At 57.7% G+C, this 14,122-nt stretch overlaps 6 protein-coding genes across 6 annotated transcripts; 3 read left to right on the top strand and 3 right to left on the bottom strand.

Annotated features, from left to right (window-relative positions):
* The first annotated feature begins 24 nt into the window (after positions 1-24).
* SCHCODRAFT_02580925 (DEAD-domain-containing protein) lies at positions 25-2,880 on the top strand. Its single transcript, XM_050343910.1, has 6 exons — positions 25-215; positions 265-325; positions 380-591; positions 643-1,605; positions 1,658-1,963; positions 2,015-2,880. The coding sequence occupies exons 1-6, from the start codon at positions 81-83 to the stop codon at positions 2,723-2,725; spliced, it is 2,388 nt and encodes a 795-aa protein (XP_050199608.1). The 5' UTR covers positions 25-80; the 3' UTR covers positions 2,726-2,880.
* Positions 2,881-3,970: 1,090 nt separating this feature from the next.
* SCHCODRAFT_02628818 (S-adenosyl-L-methionine-dependent methyltransferase) lies at positions 3,971-4,990 on the bottom strand. Its single transcript, XM_003031345.2, has one exon. It carries the CDS (start codon positions 4,888-4,890, stop codon positions 4,003-4,005), a length of 888 nt encoding a protein of 295 aa, XP_003031391.1. The 5' UTR covers positions 4,891-4,990; the 3' UTR covers positions 3,971-4,002.
* Positions 4,991-5,580: 590 nt separating this feature from the next.
* On the top strand, positions 5,581-8,207 carry SCHCODRAFT_02735237 (uncharacterized protein; the record flags this gene model as incomplete). The annotated part of the gene is made up of 11 exons (XM_003030941.2): positions 5,581-5,697; positions 5,763-6,016; positions 6,073-6,223; positions 6,284-6,410; positions 6,493-6,633; positions 6,687-6,792; positions 6,850-7,159; positions 7,215-7,550; positions 7,612-7,750; positions 7,813-7,925; positions 7,987-8,207. 11 exons carry the CDS (start codon positions 5,581-5,583, stop codon positions 8,062-8,064), a joined length of 1,872 nt encoding a protein of 623 aa, XP_003030987.1. The 3' UTR covers positions 8,065-8,207.
* SCHCODRAFT_01127222 (uncharacterized protein) lies at positions 8,155-8,916 on the top strand. Its single transcript, XM_003030942.1, has one exon. It carries the CDS (start codon positions 8,312-8,314, stop codon positions 8,657-8,659), a length of 348 nt encoding a protein of 115 aa, XP_003030988.1. The 5' UTR covers positions 8,155-8,311; the 3' UTR covers positions 8,660-8,916.
* Positions 8,917-10,538: 1,622 nt separating this feature from the next.
* Positions 10,539-12,329, bottom strand: SCHCODRAFT_02628808 (uncharacterized protein). Its single transcript, XM_050345494.1, has 5 exons — positions 11,835-12,329; positions 11,657-11,764; positions 11,363-11,591; positions 11,137-11,313; positions 10,539-11,082 (listed from the first exon to the last, which is right to left on the bottom strand). Exons 1-5 carry the CDS (start codon positions 12,038-12,040, stop codon positions 10,975-10,977), a joined length of 828 nt encoding a protein of 275 aa, XP_050199607.1. The 5' UTR covers positions 12,041-12,329; the 3' UTR covers positions 10,539-10,974.
* A 254-nt stretch (positions 12,330-12,583) lies between these two features.
* SCHCODRAFT_02628798 (uncharacterized protein) lies at positions 12,584-14,087 on the bottom strand. The gene is made up of 4 exons (XM_050345493.1): positions 13,506-14,087; positions 13,387-13,449; positions 13,138-13,275; positions 12,584-12,993 (listed from the first exon to the last, which is right to left on the bottom strand). The coding sequence occupies exons 1-4, from the start codon at positions 14,040-14,042 to the stop codon at positions 12,883-12,885; spliced, it is 849 nt and encodes a 282-aa protein (XP_050199606.1). The 5' UTR covers positions 14,043-14,087; the 3' UTR covers positions 12,584-12,882.
* Between the last annotated feature and the right edge of the window lie 35 nt (positions 14,088-14,122).

Below are 14,122 nucleotides of genomic sequence, written 5' to 3'. Positions count from 1 at the left end.
AAGTTTTGATCACTTGTTCCCCTTCCCCCATCTCCCCTTCGTACCCGTCTCCTCCCCTTTTCCTGTCCTCGTCAAACAATATGGCCGCTGCTGGTCCCTCTGACCCTCGTAAACGAAAGTCGCGCAATGCGAAGGACAAACCCGAGCCTGCTAAGGCGCGCAAGGAAACAGAGAAGCAGATGATCGCGAACCTCGACAGGCAGGCGATGGAATATGTGCGCCCCTGCCTATACTCACATCTACCGCTATTGAGCGTTCATCAAGGACCCTCCAGATGACTTGAAATTGTTCTCGGACTTGCCTATCTCACAAGCGACGAAACGAGGTATGCGATCGCGCTCGTCAGTCAGTGTCGTTCTGGACTTACGATGATTTGCAGGACTGAAGAAGGCAGCATTTATCAACATGACCGATGTACAAGCCAAGAGTCTTCCTGTATCTCTGAAGGGGAAGGACGTGTTGGGCGCTGCACGGACAGGAAGCGGGAAAACGCTAGCGTTCCTCATACCTGTGCTAGAGATTTTGTATCGGCGAAAATGGGGTCCCGCAGATGGTCTGGGAGCGCTCATCATCTCACCCACGCGTGAACTGGTGCGTCGCGTGTATCCTCTAGAACCCCTACCAGAACTCAGGCTTCTCTAGGCGGTCCAGATATTCGAAGTCCTCCGTTCCATAGGCCCCTTCCACTCCTTCTCTGCCGGTCTCGTCATCGGAGGGAAGAACCTCAAGGACGAGCGTGACCGACTGGTGCGCATGAACATCCTCGTCGCGACTCCCGGCCGCTTGCTTCAGCACATGGACCAAACCTACGGCTTCGAGTGCGACAATCTCCAGGTCCTCGTCCTCGATGAAGCCGATCGCATCCTCGACATGGGATTTGCGAAGACCCTCTCCGCGCTCCTCGGGCATCTCCCCAAATCTCGGCAAACCCTCCTCTTCTCCGCTACCCAGACCGACTCCGTCTCCGACCTCGCACGCCTCAGTCTCACCGACCCCGCCTTCATCGCCACTAAGGAGGCCGAGGAGTCCCACACCGCCACGACGCCCAAGAACCTCGAGCAGCACTATGCCATTTGCACTCTCGACCAGAAGCTCGACCTGCTGTGGTCCTTTATCAAGACGCACCTCCAGAGCAAGACCCTCGTCTTCCTCTCCAGCTGCAAGCAGGTCCGCTTCGTCTACGAGACCTTCTGCAAGATGCAGCCCGGCGTCTCGCTGCTGCACCTGCACGGGAAGCAGAAGCAGATGACGCGGCTGGCGATGTACGACCGGTTCACGAAGATGTCGCACGTCGTGCTGTTTGCAACGGATATCGCCGCCCGAGGGCTCGACTTTCCCGCGGTGGACTGGGTGCTGCAGCTGGACGCTCCGGAGGATGTGGAGACGTACATCCATCGCGTAGGGAGGACAGCGCGGTACGAGAGCAAGGGGAAGGGTCTGCTGTTTCTGATGCCGAGCGAGGAGGAGGGTATGTTGGCTGCTTTTGCGAAGCGGGATATCGACATCAAGAAGATCAAGATCCGCCCCAGCAAGACGCAGAATATTGAGAACCAGCTACAGAAGCTCGCATTCCAGGAGCCGGAAATAAAGTATCTCGGCCAGAGGGTGAGCATCATCCTAATGCAATACTTGAAGGGGGCTAATGAATGCCTGTTAGGCATTTGTGTCGTATCTGCGTTCCGTTTATTTGCACAAGGACAAGTCCATATTCAAGGTCGACCAGTTGCCTGTGGACCGCTATGCAGAGTCCTTGGGCCTTCCGGGAACGCCGAAGATCAAGTTCCTTAGCAAAGAGCTGGCGAAGCAGAAGAAGAACGCATCGCGTGCGGTCGCGGCGGCGAAATCGTCGGCTGAAGCTAACTCATCCGAAGAGGACAGCGACGCAGAAGACGCCGATGTGCACTCATCGAGTGACGAAGAGGCTGAGGACGAGGCGGAGTCTTCGTCTAAGCCTAAACGCAAGGTTCGTCTAGTCTTGCACCCTGCGTGCGCACAACTTACGCATTCTGTCAAGCCTGGAGAAGTGCGCACCAAATACGACCGCATGTTCGAGCGCAAGAACCAGGACATCCTCTCATCGCACTACTCGAAGATGGTTGAGCGCGACGACGACGGCTCAGGCTCTGAAGACGACTTCATCACCCTCGCCCGCGCCGACCACGACCTACCCGACCCCGACGACAGCCTGCCCAAGACCTTCGCGCAAGCAAAGCAGGAGAACCTCTCCGCAAAGAAAAAGGCGAAGATGAGCCGCACCGGGCGCGCGGTCGTCGAGAACGGCCTTGGCCGCAAGCTCGTGTTTGACGACGAGGGCCGCGAGCACGAGCTATACGAGCTAGCGAACGGCGAGGAGTGGTTCAAGGAGAAGGGCGGGCTGGAGGGCGCGATCCGGGAAGGCGCGAAGTTCGCGGAGGGCGAAAGGGAGCGGATGCAGAAGACGGATGTGGTGGATCGAGAGGAGGCGAAGGAGAAGAAGAGGGAAAGGAAGAGGAAGAGGAAGGAACGCGAGCGGGAGATGATGGCGGCGGAGGGGTTGGCGGTAGTGGCGCCGGCGGAGGATGCGGGGTACGTGTCGCCGGACTTCGATCTGCCTAGCGGGGATGAAGACGAAGGCGAGGTCGCGCCGCCGCCGCCGCCTGCAAAACGACGAAAGGCAGTCGCGGAACGTGACGAGTTGGAGGATGATGAGGCGTTGGCGCTGCAGTTATTGCGGAGTCGCAGGTAGCGCTAGGAGTGCTGCGCGCAGAATTCATGTCTTATTCTTACTTACACTGTGTACGCCACGACGGTTGCTATGCTACGTTATCGCACGCCTGCGATGGGTCGGCGCCTGCAGTACCGTGACCTCTGTGCTTCTATGGTTCTAACCGACCTTCCCACGTCACATTCTCTCTGCAACCTTGATCTCTGTTAGGCGCTTAATCATGGTGCGTCACAATCTCTGTCGATACCACTCTTCCCTTACACCCACTCGCAGGTCTACGTCAAGGGCTACATGTTCGATTACAGCAAGGTCCAAGGCCTCTACTTTGAGCGCTATGGGCGCTTTACCAACAACCTCCACATCGACGGCAGAGCCAAAGTCGTTTGTGACTTGGCCCGTGCAGACGGTGATTTAGCTTGCATGGCCCGATGTCTTCCAGCGCTCGATCCAGCGTTTGATGAGGACGCTGCCGTCCTCGTATTTCCCATGGGCGAGGAGGCGCTTGATGTAGACCTGGATGCCCTGAAGGCAAAGAAACTTGTCTTCCCGTGGGGAATGGAAAGCGCGAGGCCCTTCTTATCTGGCCCAGCGATCTTCGAGTTCTTGAGCTGGGCGTGGTGATAGTATTTACGCGATGGGAGTAGCAGACAACGGCGAACCGGAACAGAATATTAGTGGATAGCGTGTTCGATGTTGTTATAGTGTGATATCACCGATCATGAGTCGGAAGTACCACCTTATATCTTTTTGTGTAGACTAGGGTGTACCGCCATTTTGTGGCCATGCTTGATCTGACGCGGATGGTTCGGTCTCCACATTTGTGGCCACATTCATCCTCAGCTTGACGTAGGTATCGTTATTTAACAATCTCCTGCCACTTCTACACCTACGATCGTACATCCCTTCCCATTATCGTACTTATTTGCCCGAGAAATGTCCCAGGAAAAGTTCAACTTCACGCTGCAGCCAAAGAGTGTTGTGTCACGTGCGCTCGGTTCCGCGATTCGGACAAAGCAACGGCAAACACACCTTGATTTCCGACCACCACCATCGAAATCAGCATTGTCTCTCGGATCTACGTTTTGTACAAGCGATGCCTTACGCAAACAAGGCACCTTCAACGGGAGCTACCAATGCCCAGTTTCAAGACCACACAAAGAATTCATCCATTCATGGGCTTGGTTGCAACGTTCCAGGCGCCCCGGAAGCTACACGAAAGGAATATGGAAATCCTGATTGAATCTGCGCTCATAACCTGTTACAGCTTGATGCTGGCTCAGGACACCCGCGTTGTTCTTTCATTCCTCCTTCACCGCCGAGAACCTCAATCTTACATACATCATTGACCACCGCCCTTCCCTGTCCCGACAATCCACCGCCATCGCCTCTGCAACCTCTTTGATTATCTCCTCTGCTTCCGCCTCTTCCAAGTTGCCCAGGAACGAATGCTTTGCAAACATTCTCAGCCACCCAGAGAGGCCTTCCGGCAGCGGCGTCACTCGTGGGACGAGGCTGATCTCTCGAATGGTGAAGCCCGCGCGGGTGAGGAGGGTGCTGTATTCCTCGACGGATGGGAAGAACCAGGGGTCTACGGCAGCTGGATCGCGCCCTCGACGCTGTAGCGCAGAATGGATCGCCGCTCGGACACCAATGCAGTTACCCATCCCGCCCATCTCAGCCGCGAAGCGCCCGCCGGGACGCAGGGCGCGGGCGGCGGATTGAAGCGCGGCGAGGGGGTCCCTCGAGCACCAGTGAAGCGTTGCATTGCTGAAGACGGCGTCGAAGGTACCCTCTTGCTCTGGCGACAGCTGCAGCGTCTGGGCATCGGCGACAAGAAGGTCAACGGGCGCCATTGGAACATGCGAGGTCTCTGCCCGACTAGCCGCCACCACCTCCCTGGCCTTGGCCACCATATTCGCGCTGGCGTCGACGCCCGACACGTAGCCGTCGGGCCCGACGGCGCGCGCGAGGGTTGCGGTCAGCTCGCCGGTGCCGCAGCCAAGGTCGAGGATGCGCTCGCCGGATTTGGGCTCGAGGAGGTTCATGACGGGGCTGGTGAAGGCGGACGAGTATACGAAGTTGGCGGCTTTTCCGTATAGGGCGGCGGACCAGCCGTCCTTGGTCTGGGAGGTGGCATCTGCGGGCTGGGAGGTGCTTGTTGACTGGGATGTGGTGAGCGCAGACATGCTGCCGGTATCTGCGCTATTTCTGGAGAGGCTGAGGGCACACAAGTGCTTGCTTTAGACCTCGCAGGCAAGGACTTTTATGGACTTGAAGCGCGCACTGGGTCGGCCGATCGGCCGACAGCCATTGGCCATACAAATCCAGATACGGTACCCGTCCGACAGGCGCCGAACCCGACAAGTCCACGCCCGACGACAGCGACGACAGTGCTAAGCGCCCATTTCCCAAAGAGGGAGCCGGGGCGGACGCGTCTTTCTCAGAGCTTTCACATGAACCTTAGCATCCACCTCGGTTCTCGGTAACTCTTCGTGGCGGACAACACATTGGAGAGGCGCGAAGGAAGACACGTGGAGCGCGCTTGTGACCCTGCTGGGTGCTTCCCCCGCGTCCCCGCCCGCCCGCCATCATCAGCTGGTCTTACATACAGAACATGAATAGGACAGTGCATATGGGGCCTATCGCTGCTTTCCTCTCACCTCGACGTGCTTGCTGACATGGCCGCGCAAGAGACCTCGCCTTCGACGCCAGCAGCGGCATCCCTATCCTCTGGCGCGAATACGTCTGACACAAAGCCGTCATGGACGCCCCGCTTGAACACACCACCAACGATCAGCGCGCAATACAAGCCCGAGAACGCGCTGGACGACCTCGACGGCGTGACCTACGCACTCGACACGTTCCTCAACTCGCAAATGATCGAGTGCGAGGAATACTGCCATGCGAGCGACCTGAAGAAAGAGCGGCTTTACTTCGCAACCGGCTACGGGCTCATTCAGTGCGTCAAGGCGCTGATGTCGTACGAGGATGAGGTGGGGTCCCACTCTAGTCACCGAACACGTCCCACGGGATGCGTGCTCACCAAATCTCGAACCAGGACCTCCTCGCAGGCATCCAGCACACCAAGCATGGAAACCACATCGCGCAGTTGCATAGGAAGAAGCAGCCGTATCGCATCTCCCGCCTCGCGGGCCTCGTTCTTCCATCCTTCAGCACCTCAGGTGTGGACTGGATCAGGTCAATGACTCCGGTCGAGCGTCATGCCGAGCTCACGTACGCGGAGAGCTTGTTTGAGAAGGCCATCCTCGGTATCGTGTACTCTGGTGACTGGTTGGCGCTGGTGACGGAGATGTAAGCACCTTGTCTGTAGCGCACTCAGTTGTGTACGCTGACACCAAACCTCTCAGCCTCAACATGCGTAGCCTCTTCAACATATATCGTCAACTCGGCAGATATATCGACGCTGAAGACGCTGGAGGTCACAGCAACGTAATTGACGTGCACTTCCGCTCGGGGGTCTACCTTGGTGTCGGGCTATCGCACTTGATTCTGTCGTTGGTAAGCCGCTTCTCCTGTAGGATCTCTAAGCGTGCAGCCATCACTTACCCACGTCCTCAGATGCCCTCCAAAATCCTCAGCATCGTCGAGCTCTTCGGATACCACGGCGACCGCCAGTATGGACTCGACCTTCTACAGAAGGCGGGCGGCTGGCAGAAGGGAAATAAGGAACCGGGTGTTGATGCTGGTAGGTTCATGCTAGCCTTCTCCAAATCTTCTGTCTTTTCGCCATTCCTTCCCATACGCCTTGCTAACTTTTCGTCTCCCAGCGTCCGAAGGTGTCCGCCGTCCGATATGCGACATGGCGCTGCTCATCTTCCATCTCGTTGCCTCGAGTGTCACCTTCGACGGTGTTGACGTGAAAATGGCGGAGAATATACTGGAGTGGAACCTGAAGCGGTATCCAAATGGTGCGTGCTTTGCTTCACCAAAGACATCGTTCATCATATGCCGCTCTTCTCAGGCGTCTTCTTTCTCTTTGGTGCAGGTCGCCTGGCGCTCATCCACTCGCAGCCGAGACGAGCGATAGACTACTACACACGCGCGATGGAAGCGCAGAAGCAGTATCGGTAGGCTGTTGGCTCCTCAATAGTGTTCTACTATTGGCTAAACGTACCCGTGTCCAGCAACCTTCACCACATCTCCCACTGGGAGATCGCGCTCGCGCACCTCTCGCTGTGGGACCTTGACGCCAGCCTAAAGTACTGGGAGCTACTGGAGGCTGAAGCGACGTGGTCGAAAGCGATTTATTCCTACGGTCTGGCAGTATGCTTGCTGGAAAGCGCGGACGCCCTGGAAGCGCAAGTAAAGGAAGAGAGTGACGCTACTGCTGCATCCAAGGAAGAACCCGCCGCGCGCCGCGAACGTGCGATGGTGTTGATGGCCAAAGTACCTGGGCTGCGGCAGAGAATAGCCGGCAAGTCTATACCATTGGAGGTAAGTTCCCTACCCCAAAACATCTACTGAAGATTCTGATTGACCACATCGTCAGAAACTCGTCGCCCGCAAAGCACGCCGATACGCTCACGATACTCGCCATCGTCCAGTACTCTCCGCTCTCGAGCTTGCCTACCTCTTCCTCGGCATAGCGCATGCGCCACGGGAAGTGCTGGTCAGGAAGATGTTGCCGGAGGTCTGGGCTGCGGAGAGGAAATTGGGACTTGACAGCATAATGGCGACGGAGAAGGCCAAAGAGGTAGGTCTTGAGACAGCAAATTCGTCCTCCGATCTGGAGGACCGCGCGCGAGAGTACGGCAAGGGCTACTGGGACGATGTCGTGCTCGCACGGTTCTTGGAGGGTGTGTGCTTGCGATACGTTGCATATCCGGTGAGTGATACATCCTCTGCCAATTATCGGTTATTGAAATCTGACGATGATCTGTCTACAGGATCCCGACGCCATCGTCGAGGATGTCGCGCCAGACAATGACGTCCCGAACGCTGCAGAGAAGGCCCGTGCTGCGTTCGCGGACGTCTTCAAGTACGGTCCGCGGATCGAGCTGGATCATCATCTGGTTTATCATGCGCGTGAGTCCTGGCACCATTGTCGGAGCTTTCATTTCATCTGGTGTCTCTGACTCGCCCCTTAGACTACGAGCTCGGGCGGTTACTAGCTTGCATGGGAGATATAAATGGTGCACGCACGCAGTTTGATCTTGTGCTGAGCGGACGGCACCTCGAAGTGAATGCGGCAGGTCGAAAGGTGAACGAAGCCAAATCATCTACAGCGCGCTGTTGTTCATTGACCATACATCTTTTCTCAGGGCCGATACAGCATGGAGAAGGCGTTGATGATGCGGACGCATGCTGCGATGGAGGCGTTGGACAAGCAGAGGCTCTGATCGTCGGACAAGTAGAGGCTGTAATATCGCGAGTTTCCCTCAAGTGACATTGATGACGGACGACTGAGACGGGCAGCTCACACGACTACTGGCGGCTAAGATCTCTATTATGACCCGGGCAAGGCGCCGAAAGCTGTATCGTATGTACACACAACAGAATCATTCAATAAATTGAGGAGCACGACAGCGGAGACAGAAGTCCATAAATGTTAACAATCCTTGGGATAACGGCAAACCTACGCCGCATATGATCTGTAAGGAGACACCTCGATGCGCAGCCTTTCGCCCATCATCTCGCTCATGCCAGCCCATGCATTACCTCGTGGCTCACGCAGACGTAAGGTCACTTCAAATGCCGTTCCCCTCGTCCTCGTCAACGCCTCAAGTGCCGGACCGAAAGTTTCTAGGTCTCCCTCGATATCGAGCGCCTGGAGCTCTGGCATGTCCATCAGACGGTCGATCAGGTCACTATCCACAGGCTTCTCGTGCACGACGGGCCTGCCGTTTGGCCATCTGTCGGCCATGGGCTCCCAGATGGCGAGTTTCTTCAGCCCGGGAAGGTCGTTTAGGACCTGACGCAGCTCGGAAGAGGTGATTGTGACGTGCCGAAGTGTAAGCGAGCGTAGACATGGCGCCCACGTCGAGCGGCGCACGAGCGCGCTCCAGGCGGTGGACGGCCAGACGACGTTACGGGGCTTTGGTGAGAGACCGGTAGATGGAGGGGGCAAGGTTGCTATGTCGCGACGCGTTGGGGCATACATCGAACCCTCGGTGACGACCTCTGTGGGCTCGATGACCAGCTCCTCCATGCCTTGGGGCAGGATGAACGCGCTCATCACCGTGCGTAGCATCCGCGAATTAGGAGCACGAGACGTCCAGCAGCGCAGGGTGAGCGTCTTCAAGGTCGCAGGGAGCTTGTGTCGCGCGCTCCAGTGATCCTGGCCATGCGCGCATGCGGCATCGATTGTGAGCTTGCGAAGAGAGGGACACTTCTCGATCAAGTATTGAGCGTTGGCGAGGGTGTTGGTACCGACGCAGTAGAGCTCTGATATCTGCGACCAGGGAAGGTGCATGCACTGGATGGGTGCCGAGGCTTCAAGCGCCGTTAAGCGGGGTGCATCGAGAGTAGGACAGGAGTCAGGGTGCACGACAGTGGGCACAGTGCCTGTGAGGCACATACGTTCTAGTGAGGGCGCAGACAGGTTCCCCAGGTATGCGAGTATTTCGATCGGCAGCTCGCATACGCGCCAGCGTGAGGCGAGGGATCGGACGACTGGTGCAAGACGCATGAGCGAGTCACCCGTAACGAGATCGGACACGCCGAGGCGGATGTCAAGGGCTCGAGTGCCAGCGCGTGCGGCGTGCAGCACAATCATGCTGGCGATGGCGTTGAGGGCACGGGGTGTCTGCGACTCGACGGTGATGTTGATGTCGATGTTGGACCAAAGATCGGGGGTCGAAAGTGTAAGGGAGCGCCAGCGGCGACATACATGCGAGAGTGCAATGGAAGATGGGCTGCAATGGCTGCTGGGATCCAAGCCGCGCCGAGGGACCATGGCGAACACCTCTGCAAGGATCTCGGGTGGGATCTGGTGAACGGCGGGCAGGGGCTCGTCATTAGATGTTGTTGGCTGAGCTGCCATGCTCCGCTGACTGTCACTATACTCTGGCATGGCTATCGCGCGCTCAACCGCGCCTTTGTTGTTCGAAGGGTGAGCGAACGACACGCGCTTCTCCGGGTCCACCCCCTCGAAGACGGGTGACATGATCGCTTCATACGCAGGCGGCGGCACCTCGTGCGAGGTTACGACATGTAATGTGGGGGACTTCAAGGGCTTCTCGAGGGACCGAGAGGTGGGTACGCCACACAGCATATCGCGTACGCGGGCGATCGAAGGCTGTAGTCGAGGCATTCTGTGGGCGTTGTTCTATCAGCACGCGTGCAACGGAGGGAAAGTAGCGCACACACCTGGAGGAAGTATCGTAAGGTGTTGAACTTCCGAGGGGAATCAAGCAGTCGAGGTTGAGATGTGTTTAGTTCGTTAAGCGCCCGTCGCTATCGTTCGAGTCCGGCTTCACAGCGGTGGTCGGGCAGATAGAGATGGTGGTAGGAGACAAGAAGCAGAGATCTGCCGCAACCCCGGTAGCATCACCCACACCGACGGCACGGCAGCGCCCACATTTCGGGGCAGGGTATGCATGCAGTGCTTTCCAAACGCAGACGGAATTTCCTTTCCTGTCTCAAGTTCCATTGCGGACGAAATTCCCTTACGGGGATGTGTCAATGAAATTCACGTGCACTTCAACATGCGTCGGGCACGTGTGTATCGGACTCTGCGCCGTACTACTTCGTACTCCCTTCTTCAGGCCAGAGGAGGTATCTGAGCATGTGAGTACTTTGACTCTCTCGCTTGCGCTCGTAAAGAGCTCGGACATATACGCCCGGAATGCGCCCACACCAACTCCGTCCAGATCAAGCGATCAGACCGAAAGAACAATGGCCTCAAAAAACAATGACTTCCAAAAATGCTCGGAGGAAGTACAAGCGCGTATCTAACAATCATATCCGACTACACAGCGTCCACAAGAAGATCACAATCGGTAAGTACATGTATTCAAGCCGCCGCTATTGACCTCTTCTATTATCCCATCATCTAGTGTTATATTGATCCATCGTACCCTCCTGTACGGCTTTGCCACATTCGCGAGGATCGATCAGCTCTCCATCGTCGATCCCCTCCAGTAGCAGCCGCTGCGGGGCCCATGGCTCTTGTAAGCAGGGTGCCGTAGGACCCATCTAGCCCTCAGGCGTATTCGAAGGGTATAATCGATGTACCCTGGTATATGGCGAGGCAGCGATCGCGACTGCCTGCCCGGTCGTAGACGTATGCACGTCGCGCATCAGCATCGTTAGCTACTATCATCCTCGTCAAAGCTGTCGCTCCGCTTCCTTCGCTTCGTCGTCGCCTTCTTGCCCGTGTCGCGCACACTTAGACGCACCCCGACTCGTGCCAGTTCCTGGTACACCCTCGAATCAGCGTGCGTCTCCGAGTCATAAGCGACAGCACTCACCTTCGTTAGAGCCGTTGATGGCGGGAGTCCTGGGAAGTCTTTCGTCGTGTATATTCGGAAGGCCGCGCCATAGCACTCCGCCTGTATTGCGATATCCCGGTGTCCTCGCGGCAGGGAGAACAAGTCGAACACCCTATATCGCAGCAAAAACTCGCCCTCGTACTTCACGGCCAGGTCCTGTGGCGCCGCTGTCAGCACTCCATGGAAGCAGCAAGGCAAGACGCACCGAGAACACGAAGACCAATGTACTCCTCCCCTCGAACGTAACACACGTCGGCTGGACGAAAGTCGACCCGACGAGCGCATTCGTCGCCTTCTCGCTCTCGTAGATCGCACACCCGCCGACGCGGTGCACAGGCGGCTCCGCATATGGCCCGGGCGAACGATGGCATGAGGATCCCTCAGGCAGCGGGAACAGATCTAGGGTGCACACAAACCCCAGTCCCAGCGTGTCCCTACACCATCAATACCCGTCAGCCCACCCTGCCACCCCAAAGACGGATCCATGACGCGCACGCACCCGTACTCCTCGAACTCCTCCTCGGTCTGCTGCTCGGTCCCCGCGTTGTACACGTTGAACAACCGGAGGCGCACGGCGGGCGGCGGGTCGAGCGGGCGACGGTCGACCCTGGCGTATCTCGTGGATGAGCAGCGCCTCAGCGGAGGGAGCGCGCGCGGGGGCGGCGGGACGCACTCACTTGCGGCCGAGCTGTGCTGCTTGGATCTCGTCGAGCGACGCGCGGATGGTACGTCCGGCGAACGGGCCATGCGCGAAGTGTACCGGCCGCCCGATGAGGCACGGCGCGCGCTCTGCTGGCAGCGCGTTGGGCGGCGCCGTGCCGCGGTGCACCGTCTGCGGCTGTAATATGGTCGGGTAGAAGTTGGTGCTCAGTTGCGAGAACATGGTGGCAGGAGGGGGATATGGATGCGGGTATGCGTCGGGTGTGGGTATGCGTCCCGTGTGTCGGGCTGTCGTGGTCGAGTGGGGCAGGAGAAGCGCTGGGTTAATGAACGCGCTGGTGTCGGCGTCGCCACACCAAAGATGGTGCTCGCGGTCCGAAGCCCAAAGACGGCACTCGCGGTCCAGATGGCGGGCGCAAAAAGCACGGACCAGATCAACCTCCGCGCCCTTCCTCTTTCGTCGCGCCGGGCCAGCCTGCCGGGCCGCGGAAGCTTTACGGAAGCAAGTTCGCAGCGCGCGCGAACTCTATCCTGTGGGAACGCGCGAGACGGCGAAGACCAGACGGAGACGAGGGTGGAGGGAGAGAAAGGAGGAGCGGCGGTCACACAACGTGTCACGGCGTGCTCACAAAAGGCACGCGAGCGCCATCGTCCCTTTGACGTCGACCGTGATGGCGCGGTGGCTTTCTTTGACGATGAATGATGCGCGCCTCGGCTCCGGCAATGGTGCTCGCCTCGGCTTTCGTATTGATCCACTTTTCAATGGGGTCCCTCAACTGACTAACAGCAGCCCCAGCAGTACAGATACGAATACAACAATTGAGGATACAGAGGCCTGGGTACAGTGCGAAGACGCAGCAAGGGTGTCCCCTCATCAGCTTCGCAAGCATAATTCCCCGTGACGCCACATTGCCTTCCGAACACCCCTTGAACCATCTCCCAACCTCCTTCCATTGAAGCACAAGCTCCTGCGCTCTCGGAGAATCCTCCTGACCGCGACCTCGGTCACACCGCGGCGTCGACCGGGCTGAAGTACACCAAGTCATACTCTCGCGCTTGCCTCCTCTACCGCGGTCTCGACAGCCAGTATCGTATACTTGCATATGCAACTGCGCCGAACACTAGCACGCAGACCGACAGAACCTTCGTGCCCACAATGGAAGCTTCATGCTCGACCTAGACGCGAAGCTTATGAGCATCTCTTCACCGCTGCAGTATGCCGCACACAGCCAAATAGTTCCCAGCATGCAGTCAAACATTGCTTCGACATGCAGACAAGCGTCGCACCGACCAAGCAAGATGCCAGAGAAGTAGACTCACCACCGAGGCGAACGGAGACAGTATTGGTATCGTGAAATGCGTTGAAAGCCATTTATTCGGTGGTGGTGGCTGTGTAGCGCGTCCAGCGACATGAAGGGTCATGAGAAGGGTAATGAAGGTCCCGACGAGTAGGGTGAGCTGATGGGAAGAAAGATGCAGGGATACCGAGCAGATGTCGAGAGGGAAGAGAATGCGAAGAATATCCGTCAGTATAGCGATATAATAGAGGATAAAATAGGAGACACGAGCCATAAACGTCTCCTTCCGCCTTTGCTCTTCCTTGTGCTTCTCGGTCAGTGTGGCCACTTCCCGCTGTAGTACAGCTCGTCAACCATCTGTAATATCCTCGGAGCCCACAATGCACACACCTCCCTCTTCCACTCCTGCTCCGCTACCGCTTGTTGAAGCTTCTCCTGATAATGCAAGTGCACGGAATGCAATGATTCCCCCGCCAGTGCGCGCGTTGTCCAGTACTGCTCCGCGCTCAGGGGTTTCGTGCTCGGTGGTGGAGGTGGTAGGGAGTTCCAGTGGGTGGTTGAGTGCGCCTCCATATGAGTCGAATGAGTCTGGAGTTGTGTTGAGTGGGTGGGGCTAGCAAGACTTTGAAGCTGGGTGGAGTGACCGAACCCAGACGACGTCGCGATCGACAACGGCCTCTGCGACGTTGATGCGGTCGCCGTCGACGCCCTCCGCTCCCTCAACGCCGCGGGGTCCCTCTTCACCAGCTTATTCCCATGCACGCTAGCTGGTCTGCTTGTCGCAGATCGGGAAGGAGGTGTACTCGGTAAGGGCCGCCTCTTCGTGGGGGAAGCTGGCGGTGTTGGTGACTGAGCGTGCAGCGTAGGGGCCTGCGCGACCGCATACTGCAGGGTGCGGCTAGTCGGTTGACTGCTTGAGCTGTCCATTATCGCGCCACCGCACGAGATTGCGTCTGCTAGCCAAGGGAGGATGATCGCGAGGTTGGAAGGAGCTGGGAAGACGCGTC

This window comes from Schizophyllum commune (genome assembly GCF_000143185.2).
Source record: "Schizophyllum commune H4-8 unplaced genomic scaffold SCHCOscaffold_7, whole genome shotgun sequence".
Classification (NCBI taxonomy): domain Eukaryota; kingdom Fungi; phylum Basidiomycota; class Agaricomycetes; order Agaricales; family Schizophyllaceae; genus Schizophyllum; species Schizophyllum commune.
Note: the sequence above shows the minus strand (reverse complement) of the source record. Positions and strands in the feature narration are given on the sequence as shown.